General features: G+C 40.4%; 1 protein-coding gene across 1 annotated transcript; it reads left to right on the plus strand.

The window, feature by feature from the left end:
- Positions 1-2,766: 2,766 nt before the first annotated feature.
- On the plus strand, positions 2,767-16,211 carry LOC129769416 (uncharacterized). The gene is made up of 5 exons (XM_055771692.1): positions 2,767-3,590; positions 3,648-4,619; positions 4,673-5,084; positions 14,821-15,695; positions 15,750-16,211. The coding sequence occupies exons 1-5, from the start codon at positions 3,516-3,518 to the stop codon at positions 16,092-16,094; spliced, it is 2,679 nt and encodes an 892-aa protein (XP_055627667.1). The 5' UTR covers positions 2,767-3,515; the 3' UTR covers positions 16,095-16,211.
- Positions 16,212-23,771: the final 7,560 nt, after the last annotated feature.

A 23,771-nucleotide genomic window follows, 5' to 3' on the forward strand; every position in this document is an offset into this window, starting at 1 on the left:
GACTCCATCGACATCAGGTCGCCATCGTTCGCAAGAGTTAGGCATCGCTCGAACCACTCTCCGACGCATAATTCGTGTTGATTTGAAAATGTTTCCGTATAAAATTCAAATGGCTCAACAACTTAACCCATCTGACTTACCACGTCGACTTGATTTTGCGAAATGGACCATCGAAATGGCCAAAAATGAACGTGGCTTTTGGCAAAAAATCATAATGTCTGATGAGGCTCATTTCATCTTGAATGGAGGAGTGAATAAACAAAATTGTCGGTTTTATGCTACTGAAAACCCTCAATTCATCGAAACGCAACCTCTTTACGACCAAAAAGTTACTGTGTGGTGTGGCATTTATGCCGATAAAGTCATCGGCCCGTACTTCTTTGAAAACGAAAATGGAGCAACGGTAACCGTGAATAGGGAGCGTTATCGGACAATGATAACCGATTTTTTATTGCCAATTGTTTCGTGAAAATGAATTGGACAATTACTGGTTCCAACAGGACGGCGCTACATGCCATACAGCGGCTGCCACGACCAAATTATTGCGCGAAATGTTCCGCGGAAGATTAATATCGAAAAACGGCGATTATGACTGGCCACCGAGATCACCTGATTTGACGCCTCCTGACTTTTTTTTATGGGGATATTTAAAATCCAAGGTATACACTGGTAAACCAAGGACCCTGGCTGCGCTGAAAGACAATATCCGACAAGAAATTGCTGCCATATCGGCCGAAACATTGGGCAAAGTGATGGAAAATGCCGAAAAAAAGGCACATTCTGCGGTCAAGGCCAGAGGCGGTCATTTACGAGATATCATAATCAAAAAGTAGTTAGAACAAATCTCCTTGGACCAAAATAAATGAATTAAAAAAAAAATTTAAATTCCACTTCTTTACTTTGCTATTGCAAAAACTAATCCTTCCACTTTAAATGGCCCACGCTGTATATCCAATTCCCATCCTCTACACAATACACCGTTTTTTATAAGGAGTAACTTATTGTCTAATGAAATGTGAAAAGTTCCCCTCACTTGAATCAATCAAGCTTGATTACGGGCTTAAAAAATCATGGTGGGACAGTTATGCCTAGAATATCAACATGGGACAATTGAACTTGATGTTGTTTCTCTGAATACTGGGAATCCCATTGGTATTAGACATTCACTGACAAGATGTACACGTGATCTGTAAAACTTTTTTTTTATTAGTTTGAGAATAATTCGTTCTTCAAAACCAGAAATGAGTACAACATCAATTGAGTTTGATGTTGGTTTTTTGAAAGCTGGTAACAAACAATAACTTTTTTTGTGTTTTTCCGGAAGATTATCCATAAAAACATCGTTTCATGAAAAAAAGCGAAAATTGTCAAAAAGTAACATGGGACACCTATGCGTAGAACGGCAGCATAACGTGTCGCGAATTCTTCTCCATTTTGCCGACAACAGTTGGAGAACCAATGGAGCGGTGTTGATCTTGAAAGATTGTTGTATTCTATTATCCCCAACCCAGGTGCGAGAAAGATATCACGAACACATAACATCACAGTTCGTGATATCTCAGCTAGTTGCGATCTTGATCTTATGTTTTCCATATACAGTCAATCTCAAAATTGAGTGTACAAATGCTACTTGACGATACTTTTCATTTGTTTGGTATAAAATATTTTGAATACATTGATTCTTTTGATGCATATTAATTACTCACACATTTAACTAGCTGTACGCGCAATAAAATACCGCGAAAAGTTTTCTGCTAATTGTTTATTCCTAAAAATTGAAAACAATCTCTTTTCTAGGCATCGCAAAATTGAGTGTACACCTTCAATTTCTCCGAACAAATTGGAATACCTTGAATATCTAAGATGTCGTGTTGGCCGTGAAAAGTCTTTCATCTCAAAGGCGAATATGATAAAACTAAGGAGTTCTGAAACAAGGCCCTTCATGCGGATGAGATGGAAACCAATCTCTTTGAATCGGATGACGGACAGATGGTGTGGAGGAAACAGAACTGGCGCTTCCGATTCAGCATTTGGTTCCCACAGTAAAACACGGCGGCGGCAGTCAGATGATGTTAGTACGATGGCGGCTTCTGGAACTGGAACCATGGAGTTCATCGATTCGGCAACGGACATGATGACTTCATTGAACATCCTGAAACGTGACCTTCAGTGTTCCGTGCAGAAATTGGCTCTCCCTCGTGATTACTACTTTCAACAGAATGATGACCCAAAGCAAACTGACCTCGTCTTGCGGGAATACCTGCTCTATAATGTCCCAATCAACTTAAAATACCTCCGAAATCACCGGACTTTAACACTATTGCGTATCTTTGGTGGGAAATCAAGAACCATCTGAAGAATAAAAATCCAGGGAACAAAGCGGAACTCGAAACGACGATTACGGAGATCTGGGAAGCACTTCCACCTACAGTGACCAGAAATCTCGCCTCGTCGCTTGCAGGAAGTGCTGGACGCCAAAGGGGGGCCATACCAAATACTAGGGTATTGATTTTTGTCATCGGTTAACATTTCTGAACTGATTTCAATTTTCCTTTTAAGAAAAACTTTAACTGTACACTAAATTTTGCAACGTCTGAATCGAAGATTTTTTGTTTGTTTTTTAAACATTAAGTAGAAATGTGACCATTTTAATACTTTTCTTATCACTACATGAGAGTGAAAAGGATCAATTTTACGATGAATATGAATCGCTTTTAATTATTTTCTTCTTAACCCCGAAAAACTCATAAATAACAAACCAACACGGGCTGTATACTTAATTTTGCGATTGACTGTATGTACTCCGAAAAAGCGCCAATGTTATTATTTAGCTCGCTTCACTCAACCAAATCCACTTTCCTGTTTTCCTTTCCTTTCCCTTCATATATACAGAACTTGGTACCCAGTACTCAGATAATTTCAGCTAGAATCATCACAAGAAGGCACTCACGGCCAAAAGAAACCGATTCTACAGCCAATTTTCCAGACAAGGATAATAACGACAAGAAAACGAAGAACTAAATTCCGTTTTTTATGAAATATGTTTCTATAGTTATGGACTAATTAGACTTAAGTCTATAATTGATGTAATTATAATCTAGATATCCTCAACTTTTCAAATGTACTGGTAGGTGAAGGCTCTTCAGCCAAATTGAATAAATAAAGGGAAAATAAACAAACGAAACAATGTTTCGTTCGTCAAGTGCAACAGTTGTCAAAAATGAAATAATGAGGGAAGGATTGGGTTAAAATTGTAATCATGGTGACCAAAGGCACAACTCGCCAGATGCAACAGTTGTCATGAATGCTTCCTTCAAACAAACGACTGGATTCCAGGTTAACTACAAGGTCAAGGATGAACCCAGTTTTGACCTATTTTTTCCCCTATTTACCTTAGTTACAATTGCTGTTAAATCGATGAAACTTTTCATACACCGAATTCAATCAGTAGGTTCGGTTCGTCTGCGACATTTTTCAATAGCAAAACACACTGAAAAATAGTCTAAACTTGCACCATGGAGGTTATGGAAGAAGGAAATCTCATGGACAGGATACCTATCCTGCTCCAACGAGATTTGCAATATTACGAGGTAAAATCCTTCTAATTAATTTCAAATTTCGATCTGTTACGTAACACTTTTTCATAGGCCAACCAGAAAGTGCTGCAGGAGAATATCTGTCCCGGGGTGGTCGGCGGGAAACTGGATTTCCCGAGGTCCGCTTCTTTCGCGTCGGTGAAAATAGTAGTTTGGCTGGAGGACGAATACTTTGCCGCCTACAGGAAGAATTCGGGATTGCTGCATCTGAGCGACGTGTTGCAGGACAACCAAAGCAAGGAAACTGACGAGGCTGCCGGATGTGGCGGTATAGTTAAGTCTTCGGATCCGGAGAAGTTTGTTCTGCTGGTGGTCAAATCAGTGGACAATCTGCTTGAGCATATTCATACGCTATCTCAGGAAGCTCTGGATCATGCCGACCTAACTGTGCTGACAGCCACGATAGGTGCGGCAGCTCTGGTCAAGAACAGTCTGTTCGTGTGGCTCGGATGCGTCACTAAAACCGTTTGTCCGCCGAAAAGTGATGAGAAAGGTGGATCGCTGAAAATGAGTTACAAACAGTACTCTGAGATGACGGAAGCTCTGGCGGAACGTTTGCTCGATCTGCACTGTCGTTTACTGACTCTGTACATTATCCAAGACGCGGATTGTCTGCACTGGGAAAGCCAGCATCCATTTTTCGAATCGGAACGTGGCTCCTATACTATTCAAATGTGGTGGTTGTACATGCAAGGAACTAAACAAGATCTATGGAATTCTGTTCCTCCAACAATGGCTCAGCGTGTGTTTGCCGGTATGTTAAACGAAACTCTCACTGTTCTTACCGTACGTTATACCCAAACCATTCCGAGTCGTTCCCGATCGATGCTCCTGCTAGTCGATATTTCAAATGTCTTGCTTTGCGTTGGGGAACTCCTTCCCGCCATTTGTGAGAACGGCGAATCATTCGTTGGTCTCAACATAACGAACCAGAGCAAAATCATTCGGGATATTCATTCGAAGTGTCAGGAGCTATTTTGTTGTTTGCTATTGCGTGGCGTTCCCCTTGGTGTTCTTTACAAAGTAACGTGCACTTATCGTAAGTAAATACATCCTCTAGTGTCATTTCCTTCCAGATCACTAAGAAAGGTGTCAACTCAATTGCCATGTTCAACCAGCGTCAGGGATTGATTTCCCCGTGGACTATATTCGCTCTCCCTAAGCTTTTTCCTGCAAGCCAAAATGGCCACTGGGCGACGCGGTGTGCTGAGCTTCCGACAAATACCGCGATATCGCTAGAATTGAAAGTTCTACTGGCGGCACCCCAGGCGAACTGGTGGTTGCTGCTGAAGGTTTTACTCATGCGAGAAGCGCATCTTTCCGCGATGATCTTCCATCATCTGATTAAAAATCTTCCGTCCTGTGATAACTACATCCCCAGCTCGAGCCAGCCATCGATAAACCGGGAGAGTATGTCGAAAAAATGCGAAGGATTTCTTTGCGGACTGGAGTGCAACGACATCGTACAGTGGTCACTGGAGCAGAAAGGTATGTTCATTCTTGCTACGCGCATTCAGATCATCCATTATGAATCGCGTTTTCCCATTCATAAAATATTCCAGAAATGTGTGTGAATGTAAGTGAACGAGTATAAGTACGGAATTATCATTTATACGGGGAAATACTAACATTCAACCCTTTAGAACTTATTGTTGGGACTGAAAAGAATTATACAAAATGTATTCATGTTCTCGCGAGAACAATACTTGTGTCCTTTATCATTCTTTCTATTCTATCGATCACATTTGATCAATTTTATAAATCGTTAAAACATTTAAATACACTATCAATATATATTTTTTTATTTAACAAACAACATATCCACTAGCAATAATTTATATGACAGAACAACGTTTGCCGGGTCAGCTAGTATTTGATATAAATAACTCATCTGTGATTTGAAATCACGGTCTCCATACAGCTGGTGAAGGAACAACATTCATTCTTAATGCTGATATCACACGCATATACACCCTCAGCCCGAAACAAAAATGAACAAAATGAAAACGCCTCTTTTGCATTTATCGTGGTACACGATTTCACACGGATCGATTTCCAAAACGGCATAGGGATCGATTCTTTTAAAAATCTTTCAAAAATAGAATGTTTTTTTTCCAATTTATTTGCTTGTTCTATATAAGTGCTGACTTTTCTTCAAACATAGAATAAACGTTCCACATTTCTATTCAAATATCGAATGCATTTTACACTTGAACCCCGATTTCACACGGATCGATTTTCAAAACGGCATAGGGGTTTTTTTTTTTTTTTTTTTTCTGTATTATAGTGACTTTCAACGCTTCTGGCTGGTTCGTCACTTTTACCTTCCATTTTGGAAGAATGTCGGGAGTGAGAATTGAACTCGTGATCTTGAGCGTGAGAAGTATGGATGTTACCTCCACGCCAGATCGGCTCCCTGCATAGGGGTCGATTCACTGATTAAATTCGTAGTAAAGAAACGATCTTTGCTGAATCGATCTTTTAAAAATCGAATGATTTTTTTTCAATTTATTTACTTGTTCTATATAAGTGCTGACTTTCCTTCAAACATAGAATAAACATTTCAAATTTCTATTCAAATATCCAATGCATTTTACACTAGAACCCTGATTAACCGCGGAATAATTTGGTTAGCTGACGCGAATAACGAAAATCGCGGATAACACAATAAATAACTAAAAATGAGTTCCAAACACGGAAAAAAAAACTTTACCATAAAAACTATGTTTCATCAATATAAAAATCATGAAAGTATTCATCTGTAAGGTCATGAACACCAGTGGTCAGATAATGTGAAAGCTATTACCGAAATAAAAGTGCATAACCCTATTATTCAATGACAAATTCCGGGAATGCTTATAAATTTATTACGGAACTCGCTGTCGCGAATAATCCGCACCGCGAATCATCCGCTCGCAGATAATCGGAACTCCACTGTATTTTGATTCTCAGCATCAGGGTCACAAAAAAACATGAAAGCTTAGAAAAATTGTATTTTCCAGTGCATTCATCTTGTACCGTAATGGAATTATTTGAATTTTTTTTTTTTTATTAATCCGTTTATTTTTACAGGCTCAGTTACATAAGTTTAATGGAGCCAAACTCTTAACTATATTTCAACTAGCATATATCAACATGTTGTTTCCTTAATTCTATGGTTAATGAAATAGGAAACCGATTACTCGCGGTCGACTCGAGTTTAGAAGGGTGACACATTTTCATTAGGAAAAGGATGGGATGTAAGGAGATGTGTGTTTACACTCGCACTCACATTCACATTCACATTCTCATTCACACTGACACTTCACACTCAATTCTTAAAACTATCCTTACATCTAATATGTATTTACAATTTAACTTATTCTAATGTTAGTAGGAAGGGAACCAATAGCTCGCGAAGGACGAAAAGGAGGGGAAAAGGATGTATGAACAATCACACTCGAAGATCGATAGCTTTAAGGAAAATATATTTGGGACATGTAATCAAGGTCTAACCGAGCCAACACATCTCTCACTGGCACATTGGACTGCTTTCCTCCAGCCCGAAGGGAGTTTTCTAAATTCGATCTGGCGACAAGATACAACTCGCACGACCAAACAACGTGTTCGATGTCGTGATAACCATGGCCACAACCGCAGAGATTGCTGTCGGCAAGATTAAAACGAAAAAGCAGCGCGTCTAACGAACAGTGATTGGACATGAGTCGGGAGAAGGTGCGATTAAAGTCCCGACTCAAGTCCAGACGTTTGAACCACGGATTGAGGCTAACCTTAGGGATAATTGAGTGGAGCTACCGGCCCAATTCATCTTCGTTCCATTTGCGTTGCCAGTTAACGATGGTATTTTTACGAACTAAAGAATAAAATTCATTGAAGGCGATTTGACGCTGATAATTTTCGCCTTCAATTGCACCTACCTTTGCTAATGAGTCAGCCCTCTCATTACCCGGAATTGAGCAATGTGAAGGGACCCAGACAAAGGTAATGACATAACAGCGTCTGGATAAAGCACTCAAAATTTCTCGTATTCTCTCAAGGAAGTACGGCGAGTGCTTTTCCGGCCTCACTGAACGGATAGCTTCGACAGAGCTCAGACTATCCGTTACAATGTAATAGTGTTCAACAGGTCGTGAGGCGACGCTGTCCAGCGCCCAATGAATTGCTGCCAATTCAGCAATATACACTGAGCAAGGATACTGAAGACTGTGTGAGGTGCTAAAAAAATTGTTGAACACTCCGAATCCTGTGGACTCATTCATAGAGGACCCATCAGTAAAGTACATATTATCACAATTGGCACGCCCATACTTTGCTTCGAAAATCGTAGGAACGATCCCCGATCGATGATAATCTGGAATTCCATGGATATCCTGCTTCATGGACAGATCAAAATGTACAGAGGAATTGATGTAGTCAGGAAAACAAACACGGTTGGGAATATACGAAGAAGGATCAACCTGCATGGAGACGAATTCATGATATAAGCTCATGAATCCAGAATGAAAATTTAGCTCGATCAGCTGCTCAAAATTTCCGCTCACCAATGGGTTCATAACCTTACACCGGATGAGGAACCGAAGAGATAATAAATTGAAGCGATCTTTTAGTGGGAGTAGGCCTGCCAAAACCTCGAGACTCATGGTATGCGTTGAGGGCATACATCCCAACGCGATACGGAGACAAAGATACTGAATTCGCTCGAGTTTAATGAGGTGTGTTTTGGCAGCTGATTGAAAACAGAAACTGCCATACTCCATCACTGAGAGAATTGTTGTTCGATACAACATTATAAGATCTTCGGGATGGGCTCCCCACCAGGTGCCGGTAGTTGTACGGAGAAAGTTTATTCTTTGTTGGCATTTTTTACTCAGATACCTAATATGGGTCCCCCAAGTACATTTGGAGTCGAACCAGACCCCAAGATACTTGAATGACATAGCATGAGTGATCGGTTTACCCAAAAGTTGAAGCTTTGGTTTTGCTGGTCTATGCTTCCTAGAAAAACCCACCATCTCTGTTTTCTCCGTGGAGAATTCGATCCCTAGCCCAATGGCCCAGGTTGAAAAATTGTTCAAAGTATCTTGTAAGGGTTCTTGCAGGTCGGATTCTTTTGATCCTACGACAGACACTACTCCATCATCTGCAAGTTGTCTTAAGCTGCAATTTTGTGTAAGGCAATTGTCAATGTCGCTTACATAGAAGTTGTACAAAAGGGGGCTTAAACATGAGCCCTGAGGGAGGCCCATGTAAGAGACCCGACTCACTGCCGAATCTCCGTGAGAAAAATTCAAATGTTTCTCACAAAGCAAGTTATATAACATATTATTCAATAGAGGCGGCAGACCCCGAGAGTGTAATTTGTCTGACAGGACCTCTATTGAAACTGAATCAAAGGCCCCCTTTATGTCCAAGAATACTGAAGCCATTTGTTTTTTTCCGGCGTAAGCCATTTGAATTTCTGAAGAAAGCAACGCAAGACAATCATTCGTCCCCTTGCCCCTGCGGAACCCATATTGTGTATCTGAGAGTAGGCCATTCGTTTCAACCCATCGATCAAGGCGAAACAAGATCATTTTCTCCAACAATTTCCGTATACAAGACAGCATTGCTATTGGGCGGTACGAATTGAAGTCGGACGCGGGTTTTCCGGGTTTTTGAATAGCTATAACTCGTACTTGTCTCCAATCATCTGGAACAATATTAGGTTCCAGAAACCGATTGAATAAATTCAACAAGCAATGTTTCGCAACATCAGGGAGGTTTTTCAACAAGTTGAACTTAATTCGATCCGATCCCGGAGCAGAATTGTTACATGAAAGGAGAGCAAGAGAGAATTCTACCATCGAAAACTCAGAATCAAGATCGCACCTATCTTGTGGTATATCTCGAACAATTTTTTGCACAGGAGCGGAATCGGGACAAACCTTTCGTGCAAAATTAAAAATCCATCGATGTGAATATTCTTCGCTTTCATTCGTTGAAGAGCGATTTCTCATGTTTCGAGCCACTTTCCATATTTTTTTCATTGACGTTTCTCGTGACAAACCTCCCACGAAATATCGCCAATAAGCACGTTTTTTCCCTTTGATCAAATTTTTGAACTGATTCTCAAGGGCTAAATACGTTTGAAAATTTTCAAGAGTTCCACGTTTCCGAAAAGCTTTAAATGCATTCGATTTTTCTATATAAAGCTTGGAACATTGGCTATCCCACCATAGATTGGGAGGCCTTCGGGAAATGGTGGAACCTGGAACGGGTTTCGTTTGAGCGCGAACTGCGCTGTCATAGATCAAACGAGAAAGGAAGTTATACTCCTCCAATGGAGGTAAACCATCTCTGGAATTGATGGCTAGAGCAATCGCGTCCGCATACTTTTTCCAGTCAATGTGTCTTGTGAGGTCATATGCCATGTTTATAGATTCAGAAGAATTCGACCCAATGGTGATGGAAATTTTGATTGGCAAGTGATCACTACCGTTGGGGTCCTGGATTACATTCCACTTGCAATCTAACGATAATGAATTCGAGCAAAGCGAGAGGTCAAGAGCACTTGGGTTAGCAGGAGGTTTAGGCACACGTGTTGTTTCCCCAGTGTTCAAAACGGTCATATTGAAGCTGTTACAAAGGTCATATATCAACGATGAACGATTGTCGTCGTACTGTTCCCCCCAGGCAGTTCCGTGAGAGTTGAAGTCTCCCAAGATCAATCGTGGCTCAGGAAGGAGTGAGCACATGTCAACAAGTTGCTTGCGGCTAACCGCAGCTCTCGGAGGCCAATACAAGCTGACAATACAGAGGTCTTTGTCTCTGATGTTTGCATGACAAGCAACAGCTTCAATCCCTCCAATAGGTGGAAGGTCAATTCGAAAAAATGAGTGGCACTTATTGATCCCCAATAGCACCCCTCCGTATCTGTCATCACGGTCCAAGCGTATAATATTGAAATCATGGAAAGAGAGATCATCTCGCGAAGAAATCCAAGTTTCGGACAGAGCAAAAACATCACCATTGAACTTATGAATTAAAAATTTGAATGTATCCAATTTAGGGATAAGACTACGACAATTCCACTGTAAAACAGTGATATCTCCGACCTCTCTATTTAAATTAGACATCAAGAGAGATAATCATTGCTAGGAGGGGCCATGTTTGCATCAATTGTTGCAAAATTGTCTTTAATACTGGAAGCATTGAAATGACAATTGTTCTGATGGAGTCGGAAACGTTAAAACACTTGAAGATTTGATCCAAAAGGTCAGACAACTTTATATATCCCGATTGGGAAGTTGAGCTGGACGGAAAAATAGGGACAGTTGGGGTTTTTGATGTCCCATCGAGTGCTGGGTCGTTCGAAGGTGAACTATTCCCACGGAAGCCAGGAGGAACCTGATTTTGCTTGTCCGCTGCACTCGATTTTTTAGGCAAGCTAACAGGGGATATCACCGGAGGGACTTGTGATTGAATTTTGGGAGTGGTCACATTTTTGCGCCGGGGATTCCCTTGGGAAATAAACGGTGTGCCCCCGTGAGCTGTGTCCGCTTCCATTTCGTCAACTGGCAACGCGGAAAAGATATTGTGTGAGGAGATTGGATGTTGTTGTTGTTGGGCCTGTGGAGAAGCGCCCTTTAAAATTTCCGCAAAAGTGCGTTTCGAGCGTTCCTTTAAAGAGCGCTTCTGTTTCTCCCAGCGACTCTTGTAAATTTCACAAGCTGAGAGCTCATGTGGGGTCCCCCCGCAATATGGACACTTATGCTCAGTCGCACTGCAGGATTTGCCCACATGTTGCTCTCCGCAAGTGGCACAGCGCTCCTTGTTGGCGTAGTAGTCTGCTGTGTGACCAACTGACTTGCATTTGTTGCAAGTCATGGGCTTTGGCACGAAGAGACGCAGCGGAAGCCTCAATTTGTCCACCATAACGTAGTCAGGGAGGGCGGAACCAGCAAAAGTTACTCGAAACGAGTCGGACGGCGTGAATTTTGTTTTTCCCTCTTCCTGGGACACTTTTCCTAATTGATGGCAGTCCAAAATTTTAGCTTTCGTCAAAGGGAGCTTTTTAAATCTGCCATCTCCCTCTTTTATTAATGCGCTCGTCAGACCCGTTTCTGTAATCACCCCCGAAATTTCTACGTTATGGCAGGGCACATAGACGCGATATTCTAGTACGAACCTATTGTCGACAACAATCTCGTTAGCTTGCTTCCGGTCAGCCACGACAACACGCAGTTTGTTCGGTCGAACCTTTCTAATTTCGACCACGGAGGAATAATTTTTTGTCAGATCTTTCATGATTTGAATGACGTTGAGCGATTTCCCGTTGGGTTTTGGCCGGAAGAAAACAACCCATGGGCCAGATCCAGATGCATCTTCTGGATAGACCTTGACACGCGGAGAGGGGACAACTGAGGGGGAGGACGAGGTCGATTGTTGAGCGGAAGCGGGAACAGTTGGGCTGGGAGGCAAGTTCGGGAGATAATCGGAAGCGGGAGCGGGAGATTGAGGGGGCGAAGTGGAAAAGTTTGCCAATTTTCTTGAAGGGGGCTTGTTGAGGTTGATTAACTCTTCCTCTGAAAAGATATCGTCTGAGGGGGGAACGCGTTTAAGCGCCTTCCCAGTAGTTAGTGAGGAGGAAACATCAGACTCAATGTCCATATCAAGAGGATCGCACTCTGCCATTATGGCAGATATACAATTATGCTTTTTCTTTTTTTTTTTAAATCCTTAACCTAATATATATATATACTTAAATACTTGAAGCGCACGATGCGGATGATTTGTAACGGTGCTCCAATCGAACCACGTGATGATCGCTTGGCACAACAGCAATGGTGTATCGCACCACAATACGATGACGATGGAACGGCACACGCTCACAGCGCCCGCAGTGTAGGACTTCTCCCTTCCGCTGGTTGTGATTACTTATCACTTCACTCTCGCAATAAAGGAAACCCCGTTAGGGCTAAACAATCACTTCAGCGAAACCGATAACGGTATTGTTCCAACACAATAACGGACACGAACAACTTTGCGTCCGGCGGCTTCGGACTGCGCGAGCTGACTGATTATTTGAATTAAATGAATTGAAAATTATTATTAGAAATTCAACAACGGGTATTCATCTCGACTGCGCTGACAATAGTCCCATCAAATCTAACTGCACAATACGTCTGGTATTTGGTAGTCTAGAATTTTGAAATCTTGACAGTAGTCTCAATTCTAGAAAAGAACGCTGGACTGATGTCACCATCCATTTTCGTTACAATTTCAACTGTCAGCCTAATGAATGTGATGGTGGAAATATAACTTGTGTGCTTGTTTTGTAATGACCAAACTTACAAAACTGCATTTCCTATATTTGCGACCACTAATTTAACAACCTTCAATGGGCTCCAATGTTTATGAAATTTGTTATCAGGTTATTTTTGGTGAGATTAAATTCAATGTTCACTGAAAAATAAATTTACAAAAAATTTCCTACCATCAAAAAGATCGAAAAGATCGAAAAGAAAAGATCGATTTTCACGATTGTTCGTGGTATGAAGAATCGATCCAAAAAATCGGAAATCGGAGACGAAAAGATCGATCTTCTAAAGCTCGATCCAAGATCACCCAATCCTAGTACACTAACAACCAGCAAAGGGGGAATATGATCAGCTTGACTCGGATTCCGAATCTCTACATCCCATAAGCAAATCATCCATGTAGAAATCCTTGTCTACATCTTCTCTTCTGTATTATAGTGACTGTCAACTCTTTTGGCTGGATCGTCACTTTACTCCTATTTCGGAAGAATGCCGGGAGTGAGAATTGAACTCGTGACCTTGATCGTGAGAGGTAAGGATGTTACCACTACCCCAAATCCCCTCCACCCTACAACTTCTGCAAGCATCGAGTGGCCAAGTATGGTGCCGAAGAGGTACTATAAGTCACCGCAAGTTGAGATCATCTTGCCCAACTGACCCAACCATCAGCGCATCATTTAGTGAATTACCAGTATCGGTGACACAAGACGCGTCAAACACGACGCGGAGCTTCATGGTCAAGCTATCAGGTCATTCAATACAGTGGTGTGGAAAGTATTAGGGGGTATACTGTGTTGGTCTCGAGACGTCAGTTATTTTCTTCATTTGTCCCAGCTGAAAATAGTCTTCGATGAAAGCAGATTTTGCGAATTTGAGTTGAGGGTTGGCTTATATAGGACGTTCCACCGACGTTTGAAGGTGACGTTCGAGGATTTCTTAAGAGTTTACTAATAAGGACACCGCGGATGGTTTTACTGGAAGATCGCCATTCCATGAGGTTATGCACCAAAAAACCAAATTTTAGATCAAGTTTTAGGAGAAAAGTTATAACGTTATCTGAATAAACCATAGTTATAATATGAATTCTTCGAAACGAATTTAATTTTTATGCACACCAGAAAACTACATAAAATATTTTAGGTTTTCGCTATTTTTATATTTCTTAAGATTTCTCTACGCTTACCTAATCAAACTTAGCCAATACCATTGAATGAATGATTAACTACGAAAACTTGTTTGGAGAGCAGTGGGTAGACCTAGGTTTCATTTTGTTATTTACGAGAAACAAGTTTTTTTCAAATACAGGTATTTTGAAGTGTTGTCTCGTCACGAAAATAGAGCATTTTAATTTATCAGATGACCTTACAGTTCAAACATTTTTACACTTAGGATTCTCTCAGCAAACAATGAGAATCAACAAACCACAAAATATGGTTAAGATCGATCCACAAATAGAGGAGTATAAACTGTTGTCACGTCACGAAAACTATACGATCCTTCCCACCGTGACGAGACAACATTTTGACTCACTTCAAACACTTTTTTTCGCGTTTTTATGTATAAATCACAAACAATTAAACGATGTTAGCGTAAAATTGAAAAAAATTTCCAAAAGAACACATAGAACACCCGTGCATAGGTACACGCACAAACACAAATACATAGAGTCAATCAAAAGCGTCTGATAGCAAAATCATATGCGTCCTCCGGTAGTGAGCGCTGCCCGATGAGCTAAGCTTGTGCCAGCCATTGATGGCAAACGCCAGACTGAACGTGTTAAATAATTACGAAGTAAAAACCCGGCTTAGGCCCTCTCTGACGAATATGAGATAATCAAGGAAACGATTTTTTCTCGCATCGAATTCATAAAAAAACATGAGAAACAATAGAAAACAATATTATATTTTTCCTTTCATCCACTCTAGATCCTATTGGTCAAACTAACTATCAGGTCCTGATGGGCCTCACATATATCGTAATAATGGCAGGAAAAACATCAGACGTAAACAGAACGCTCATTTCAGCGTTGGAGAAGAGCAAAATGAACGATTGGGCCTGCTGTCTCGATCGTCGCCAGGTTTGGAACCAGAAACGTCCCCCATGGCTGGAAGCCATACTCCATCTGATCTATCCAATCTTGGATCCAATTATCCATATGCTAGTGTCGGCGGTACAAACGACAGCCAGTATTTATCAAGCCATGTCTCTGTCACTATCATGTTTTTCGGAGACATGGGATTGCATACCGGATTGTTTGTATACGATCGTAACCTGTTTGACCGAGATTCTGCCAGCTGAAATTAAGCCTCTAGGGGACTCTGTGCTGGTTCAGCTGCTATACATGGCGCTGTATTCGAAACTGTTGGAGGTTGCCGAAAGTGAATTTGAAGCTGAGTTGAGAGAACAAAAGGAGTCGAAAGACTCGAACTCCCCTCCGGTACCGCAGACCGAGGGACACGTCTCTACGATAAATATGAAATCGAAATCGGCAATATGCCAAACTCTCGCCGAAGCGATATGTTTCATCGATGAAGATAACAAACATACCGACCAAATTAATTCGTTGATCAATCAAGCGAGGGAAAGTCAACGAGCCGCCAACACATTGGATAACGAGATGGAAGAGGCCGTGGGTCTGAGTTTTGCAAGTACATCGAAGATAGATGAGTTGGACGCGTTCATGCATAACACACCAAGCGTTAGATCTGAGGAGGAGTTTGATGTCGAAAATGCAGAGTACATTGCGGAGATGTTGGTCAGTGATATTTTGATGACTGGTGTTGGGAAACTTAGTATGAAGGTAAAAAATTGTATTTTTGAGATATAACTCGCACAATACTTTCTTCGATTTCAGATGATATATCAATATATACGTAAAAATTTTGAATGGATACTGCAGAGAATGGGAGTTAGCGATGTTGAAATCAATCCTTTGCAGCCAAATCCTGGTCAAAACATTAAGGAAAATCAACAAAATCTTATAGATATGATGTTCCACATCGGGAATCAGTCCTTCGATCAATTGCTAAGTGGACAACTGGACATCGATTACAATAGTTGGTTCCAAACACCGATGTCGATGAGCGCTGAGAAGGCTTGGCTTCAAGTGTCTCAAAGATGGGAATTTCAGCCAACAGCGAAACTCTCTGTACATGAAGCGCTAATGGTTTCCTTCATATCAACGCAATTGAAATCGTAATATATCAATTTTTGGAGAATATGAACTCGGATAGGAATCCTGAGTACACGCATATATGTTGGTAGAATATTACTTGATTTATGCTTTATATTCTCAATAAATCTACAATACTTTATCCAAACTCACTCGTTGCTCCGTATTTCATTGTTAAATCATTCCATCTGAACCATAAAACCCGAGTTCCCTTTGCATATTTTATGAAGCGTTTTACTCGGTCGCATACTGTTTAAGTAACTACTAGTAAGTACTATCAATATGTAAGTTGACCTTCGATAAAATTCAGTACTCTTTTTCCAAATTTGGCATTTGTAATGTATAAAATTTACATCTTTGATGCAGGCCGCACAACAAACGAAAATTAATCTGTTTCCATTTGAACAAAACGTCAATATTTCATGTCAAAGTCTAATAAAAAAGCAAAAAATCTTCTGGTCCATTTGTGTTAATGAGCGTTAAAAGGTCAATGTGTTGGCAGATAAACCTGCCTATATAACTGCGACCAATATTGTCATATAAAACCATCAAATGGTTTCCAGAATCATCCCCGCATGCTGATCGTAGTCCACCGCTTTTTGTTTGTCAAACCTATCATTAAATTTCCATCAAATTAAAAACAGAGCTTGGCAATCAGTCTTCAGAAAACAAACGCAGCACTGCGCTTGAGTTTAATTTTCATCAGCGCGCGCACAAAGAAAACTCGTAGTCTATCTTGGTGCAAAGAACACAAAATTCATAAGCACGACAGCGCAAAATGTACCCGGTGCAGAACTCGGATACTAAACATTTCCTCTCACTTGTGTGATGCGCGTCTCATTCTATACACACACACACATACACATCAAATTGTAGCGCCTGTTTTGTCTTCGTTCGTTCTAAGCAAAGCATAAAATCAACAGCGTGCCCCCATTCGAACCGTATACGCTTGTGTGAAGAAAAATATCTCAACAGAGAAAGCAATCCAGTTTCAAGCGCGCAGTATAGAAATACGGCGCAAATTTCAGCGTAAAACTCAGCTTAACACTGGGTGCAAATCTCTTCGTAAGAACGACGCTGACAACCAAACATTTCATCTGTGTTTCGGAGCGTGCTCATTCGCCAGGGCGCATGTGTGCACAAGGAGTGGGAGCTCAACTGGGTACAAAAATCTTGTTGTGCATCAGCACCGAGTTGCATTCTGAAGACTGTTGGCAATTGCCAGAGTACACCGCCTGCATGTGTGCATGTTTCATATTTCTCACAGATTCACAGATCGGTATGAATACATAAATAAATGTTAATGAACGATTATCGGTGTTTATTTTTTTAAACCTCAGTAAAGCGATCTCCATCGGTAAGCTAGTTTATTTTGAGCAGCAGTTCATATAAAATTTTGCGATACCAACGGACTCAATGATGCTAGAACCCTGATGTTGCAATAGTATTCTTACATCGATACTCTAAAGAAAACAGTTCTTCACCCAACAATCATTAGCTGTCATTAAACTAGTCAGTTGAATAATGGTCGACCAATAGTATTGAGTGCTTAATAAGACGATATGCTGGACTATACGTTGTAAAAAAAGCTAATTTAGACCAAATTGAAGTTTTGGTTCAACCATTTATATTTAGCCGGATTATACGCTACTCAGTGACATGTTTTAATTGTGCTTTTCATTTGTTCAACAACTCATGAAAAAGCTGAACAGATGCAATTTAAGCCTGAAATAGATCTTTTTTGACTATTTACACTCTGCCCTACCGACACGAACCGATCCTTAGCTGTAACAAGATTAACCAGTCTAATAATGGTCGAACAATAGTATTGAGCGCTCAATAAGACAATATGCTGAACTATACGTTGTAAAAAAGCTTATTTAGACCAAATTGAAGCTTTTGTTCAACCATTGATGTTTACCTGGCATATTGCCAGAGAAACGATTTGAAAACGTTTATTCAACTGCAAATCAGCTTTTGTACAACACATGACGGACTATCAAATTAAGCATTTGCTGCCAGTGTTTTCAAGCAAATGTTTGACTGCTTGGCATTACAGTTTTAAGTGTCCCAACGGCGCAAACAGTTTGATGTAGGATCATCGATGCAAAGGTCGTGAGTTTTAATCCTGCCCAATTTTTTTTTTTTTAAAAGTTCATCAGCAGCTGAACGTGTTTTATCTAGTATTTGTAAAAGACTCTAACGAGCGTATGTCAAAGTACTTAAAAAGTAATTCTATTTATAGAAATTTGGTAGAAGAAAATAATACAGTCAGACAAAGATTTTCGATATCGCAGTCTAAGTAGAGCTAATCAAATCAGAATAAGGTCGAATAGACGTTTCCACCACACCTTGGATAAACGTTTTCTTTTTCCAAATTGATTTTAAACTACATTTAACGAACAATATTGGCTATAGCTTAATAATTTCTCCTAATTTGCTTGAATAGAGGTTTGGATAACAATTAGTTCAGGGTTTATGAAGCATAGAGATGAATAAAACCACCATAAAAACGTCACACAGATGGAGAATTGGTAGTTTGGCACCTGTTGCACAAGGCATGTGAGGGCAGGTGATTTACATCTGAAACCGACGAAAACATTGATAAAACAATACGAATGCTGATCAATGACTGCAAATTAAATTAATATTCATGAGAAGTCCAACTGAATCATTATGAAATGTGGATATTTATGACTATCCACAAAGTTCAAGCCATACATCGGAGCGGAACCCTCGAAGGTCATTTGCGGTTGAAGGTCATTTGGAATATCTTGGATTCTAATTTGGCGAAAATTTGAATGCTGACTGCTTCTCCGTGCGGCGAATTCGTCCCCGAGCAGACTACAAGTGTTACCGAGCAAGTAGACAACCCAACTGAAGCCTCAATCTTACAAAAAATGTAGTCAGAATCCGGCTTTCATGATTTGGCCAAGGAGATTGTTCCTGTGGCAAGAAAACCAGCGTTTTTCTGACGGATAAGTCTGTGAATTCCCAAGTATACAAACGGGAGTTCCTCAACAAACGAGTTGGAGGATTTGGAGGTGGTAACAAATTAAGACCTCTTCTCCAAACGATCCAATTCCACCATCTTGATTCACGATAGGTTGTCCTCCCACACGACTATTGGGTGTACTGATTCTTCGTCGGCCACAACCGTTCTTGACATTCTCGAGCATATGCCAAAATCTCGGGTTCTGTTGAAGGGAAAGCAACATATGTTTGTTTGTAAGTACCTCAACTCACCAGTCCGCCATCTAATTTGACAGGAAACCAGGATTTGATTTATTTTTTAGTTTTCGAATCCGTGATTGCCTTAATCTTCCACAGTACCCGTTTTGCTTCTTTCCACTCCCGATTCGTTCTGCCAAGTAAAGATGTGCTGAAGCAGATATATGGACGCGTGTTCACTTCGACGTACAGCAAGCTACCCTCCAAGCTACAGTATGATTCATTAAGTGCGCTACACATACAGCGTCACCGTCACCGTCCCGTCAACTATTCTCTTGTACTTATTTTGCCGACGTCAAAGTTGCCGTGATGGTGTATGTGTATGCTACCATACGATTTCCATGGGAGAATATTTGACATTTCATTCCTTTACGTTGACTCTACTGTGACGGTACGTTGTATGTGTAGCGCACTTTAGTAGGTAGATCTTCTTCCTCCTTTTCATGTTAGATGGTTTGGGAAACTCGTGCCCAAACCGCTCCACAATGTTGTCGATGTAGCCAAAACGTAGTGTACAGTTTTCTTCACGACCCCCCGCGTAACGATGCCCTTTCTCTGTACGTAAAGGTACAAGCAAAGATCCGAACCGGTAGGTTTCAACTCCATCTCGTTGAACGCGCTCTCAATTTTCTGGTTCGAGACTCGTGTTAATTGTTTCAGCCCGTAGATACGGTGTTTCAACAGGAAAACCTTGTTTGCATTCGTCTCCAAACCATGAATGGCCGGATGTATAATTTCTCGTTTAAATCGACGTACAAATCAGCAATTTTTATATCCATACGCTGCACCAGTGATCGCCAATGGTCAAGATGGCACGAAGCATAGATTGACGAGCAACGGTAGCGAATACCCCTACGTAGTCTGTCTCGTATTTCTGGAGGAATCCTTGTGCGAACGACCTGACCCTGTATTGAACAGTATTGGTTATTTTTTGAAAGTCCACCTACACCCTAAAGTCTTTCTTCCAGGGGCCGATCTACTAAACTTTCATTTTTAATTGTCCAATAACGACTGCACCTCTTTTTCCATCGCATTTTTCCATGTTACTTCAGAATAATTTCTTGATTCATAGAACATAGTGTTGGTTATCTCTGTCTAACATTTCGGCTTTATTCAATTCGCGGTGTTGTCGATGTAACCAAAACGTAGTGTACAGTTTTCTTCATGACCCCCCGCGTAACGATGCCCCAAAAAGTACTTGGCCCAAAAAGAACTCAACCTCATTCTTCTCCTAAACGTTTTCGTTAAGTTTTTCTTGTTCACCATGGATAAACCTTTGCGTCCCAACTGATGTAGATTTTTCTGGTCGCCTTAACCAGGAATCGCCGGTATCAAGAACTTGTAGAAGAGTGACGTCAGGTTTTCGGAGGGACTCTAGTACGGTGTGACTGTAATCTTCTCAAACGATTACCTGCTTACTAGAGATGGACAAATCAGCTCGTCATAGTGAACATCTCAGAGCTGTTCAGGGTTCAGGGTTTTTAGCGTATTGGGTCCTCGGAGCTTTAACCTCAACCTTTAACCTCAAAGCGGCTTGTTTTTATTGGGCACTTGTATTTCAGTTTATTTGTATTAGAGGTTTAAATGCAATGATCCGCCATATTATTTCAAAATCATCTTGAGTTTGAATTTTTTTCAATTTTTTCACATTCCCCTGAATATTGGTATTAAATAAAGGGGTTTGAATAGTAGTACATATACAGTACAAAGTGATGAAATCCCTTGGCCGGTATAAATCGCCCCAGAAATCAACCGCTCATAAAAGGTGTAGTTGGCTAGAAATTGTCGGTGATAAGTCAGACCAGACTATGTAACATTTTTGACGTGGGACTACGTCTAACCGGAATATATGGAGGGTAAAATGAAAACCTAAACACAGAACATGCAAGAAAAAATGAAAGATTTCGAATGCTTATAGCTCGAACATTTCGTACTGGATAGGAGAGATGTTTGCATCACTTGATAGGGAATATTTCTACGCATCTATCGCAACTAACAAAATGTTGTTTTTCATTAGATAAACAATTGAATAACTGTAAAATATTAGGCGTTATCTAAACGCCCTAACTGCATCGTTTTGATTGGCCCGATTTACGGTTTCCCTAACACAGCCATCAAAACCAAGCAGCCTAGGGGAAATCGGCATTGCAAATTCATACAAATCGGGGGTATTTTTGTTCTGATTGAAATGTGTTTCCCTAAAACAGACTTCAAAACCGAGGTTTCTGGGGAAATCGGCTCTGCAAATAAATGCAAACTGCGAGTACTTTTGTCCTCGCTTGCCTTTGTGCAGAGTGGAATATGTCTGTCCTAACATGATCTTCTAAACTTAGGAACCTGGGAAAATCGTGCAGACACTAGAAGCGAATGAACTTCCCAGTTTCAAGCAAATTCGAGATTCGAGAAGTATGTACACTTTTGGGATGTAAATTTCAGAGGGAAATATAAAATAAAATAATCGTTTGATAATTTTTTTTTTTGTCTTTATTGGAAAGATTTTCAGCCTTAGGCTGGTTCATCAAACGTTTGATAATTCTTCCGTACATATATTTTGTTCTAGTCATCATACCAAACGTAAAAGGTCCGTCATTAAATTTACTTGTAACGAAGAACAATCAATCACAATAAATGAATTGACTTTACACGGCATTTGTTCATTTTTTTCACTCACAGAGCAAATATATTGAACTCAATTGAATTTGGAAACTGTTTCATTCAATCAAGAATTTAATCAATACAAACGAATGATTGCTAAGCTAAGGTAGTTCCACGTGAACCTTGGGTTATATCCCACTATTTTTTTATGATTTCGAGAAAAAACGAGCTTGATGTTTAGTGCGGTAAGAAGTTTTTATTGATCGTTCAAATCAATTTCGACACGTTATTTCTACTGTACGCGTGATTTTCCAAATCTGATGAATGCGACATGTAATATACGAAATGCTTAGCCTAATGCCGTCAATAACTCGAAATGTTTAATTTTGCGACTTGATGGCCTCTGACTTAACTCTGACCAAATATTGTGGTGCAGGAAAAACATCTTGGGTATAAGTGCCCCATAGAAAAAGCATCATTTATATTTTAATTTTTTTTTTTCGTTTTCGTTTTTCGAAATTTATTCTGAGGTCAATGTAATGGGGACAAAGTCCCCTTTCAACGAGGATAAGGAATCGAGGCGGCCCAAGCCGCCAAAATGACGCGATCCGAGTCGACCGCCGACCCGCCGTCGGAAGCGGCGCTCTCACACGCAAACCTCTTTTCCACTGATTGCCCGGTTGTTTTGAAATATATCATTCATTGCAATTCAAAACTATTGTACCACAATCTAAAGAAATTTCCACAACTTTTGTAGCGCGCAAAATCATAACTCGTATACTAGCGCACGGTATCACAGACCGTCTTATGTCAATAATGTTTTTCCCACGCCAAAATATTTGTACCCTACTACACTATTTCTGAGTGGTTGTGGTTGCAGTTATTTTCTGGGGCGATTTATTCCGGGAACCATGAAATCCATATCCAAGTTCGCCGCTACTATTAAATAGTTGTTTTTTTCAATCTCTATAATGGCGGGTTTACATTAGGGAGATCTATAGCTATAGATGGATTTATTGACGTGAAAATATATGTAAACGGGTGAGAATGAATACGATACACTTATTCAAGGTATATATAACCAGAAGAAATTCAGCATATTTAAACGCTGGTGAATTTTTCACTTTTTTCTTCAACACTTGCAAGGATAATATAAGAATAATTCCATTTTCCCAATACAGTAACTTACATTTAATGCGACCCTTTGCTAATTGGACAGACCTGTAATGCGACATGTTTAATTGGACCATTTTACCTCCAATTGGACATTTTTGTGAACATCGAGTTCGGGGCCCAAATTACGGCCCACATTGAAAGTCGCCACAAGACGTCGACACTGTACCACTTTCATCGCCAATATCCAATTACAGGTCAAAATCGCAATGCGACACTGTGTGGTGCCTCAGCATGTCGAATTTTTTCATCTTTCATCCCTGTCTTTGAAGCTAATAAACGGAGAGGAACGAACAAAAACAAACTGGCATCATATCACGAAGAGTGGGAGGTGAATAGTTCATTCGGATATCACAACTCAGAACTCTCTGCAGCTTTTCAGCTCCGATATGAGCAGTGTAACTTCGATTGCGATCTGATTCAAATTTGCTCATTATGATGAAACGATTCATTTGAACAGCTCATGAACGGATGGCACATCTCTGTTGCTCACCATCAGCAAATGAAACTTGTTTTACATAACCAATTTTCCTCTTTATTCGCAAAAGACATAAGACCCGCTTTCCTGGCTTCGGTTTTTTTTCATTGCCCCGAAGAAACTGTCGACACATTCTCTGTATGTAGTCTGAATTTTTTCAATAGTAATAGACCAGTGTCTTCTGTTTCTTTTTGCCTTGTCCTACCTCAATCGTAAAAAGCGTTCCG

The sequence above is a fragment of the Toxorhynchites rutilus genome, chromosome 2, assembly GCF_029784135.1.
Source record: "Toxorhynchites rutilus septentrionalis strain SRP chromosome 2, ASM2978413v1, whole genome shotgun sequence".
NCBI lineage: Eukaryota > Metazoa > Arthropoda > Insecta > Diptera > Culicidae > Toxorhynchites > Toxorhynchites rutilus.

Bases quoted from the DNA above. Each gene is read 5' to 3' on its own strand.
- LOC129769416 (XM_055771692.1), top strand. From the start codon at position 3,516: ATGGAGGTTATGGAAGAAGGAAATCTCATGGACAGGATACCTATCCTG. The intron at 4,620-4,672 runs GTAACGTGCACT...ATTTCCTTCCAG, and splicing joins CCCTTGGTGTTCTTTACAAA to ATCACTAAGAAAGGTGTCAA. The intron at 5,085-14,820 runs GTATGTTCATTC...CATCCACTCTAG, and splicing joins GTGGTCACTGGAGCAGAAAG to ATCCTATTGGTCAAACTAAC.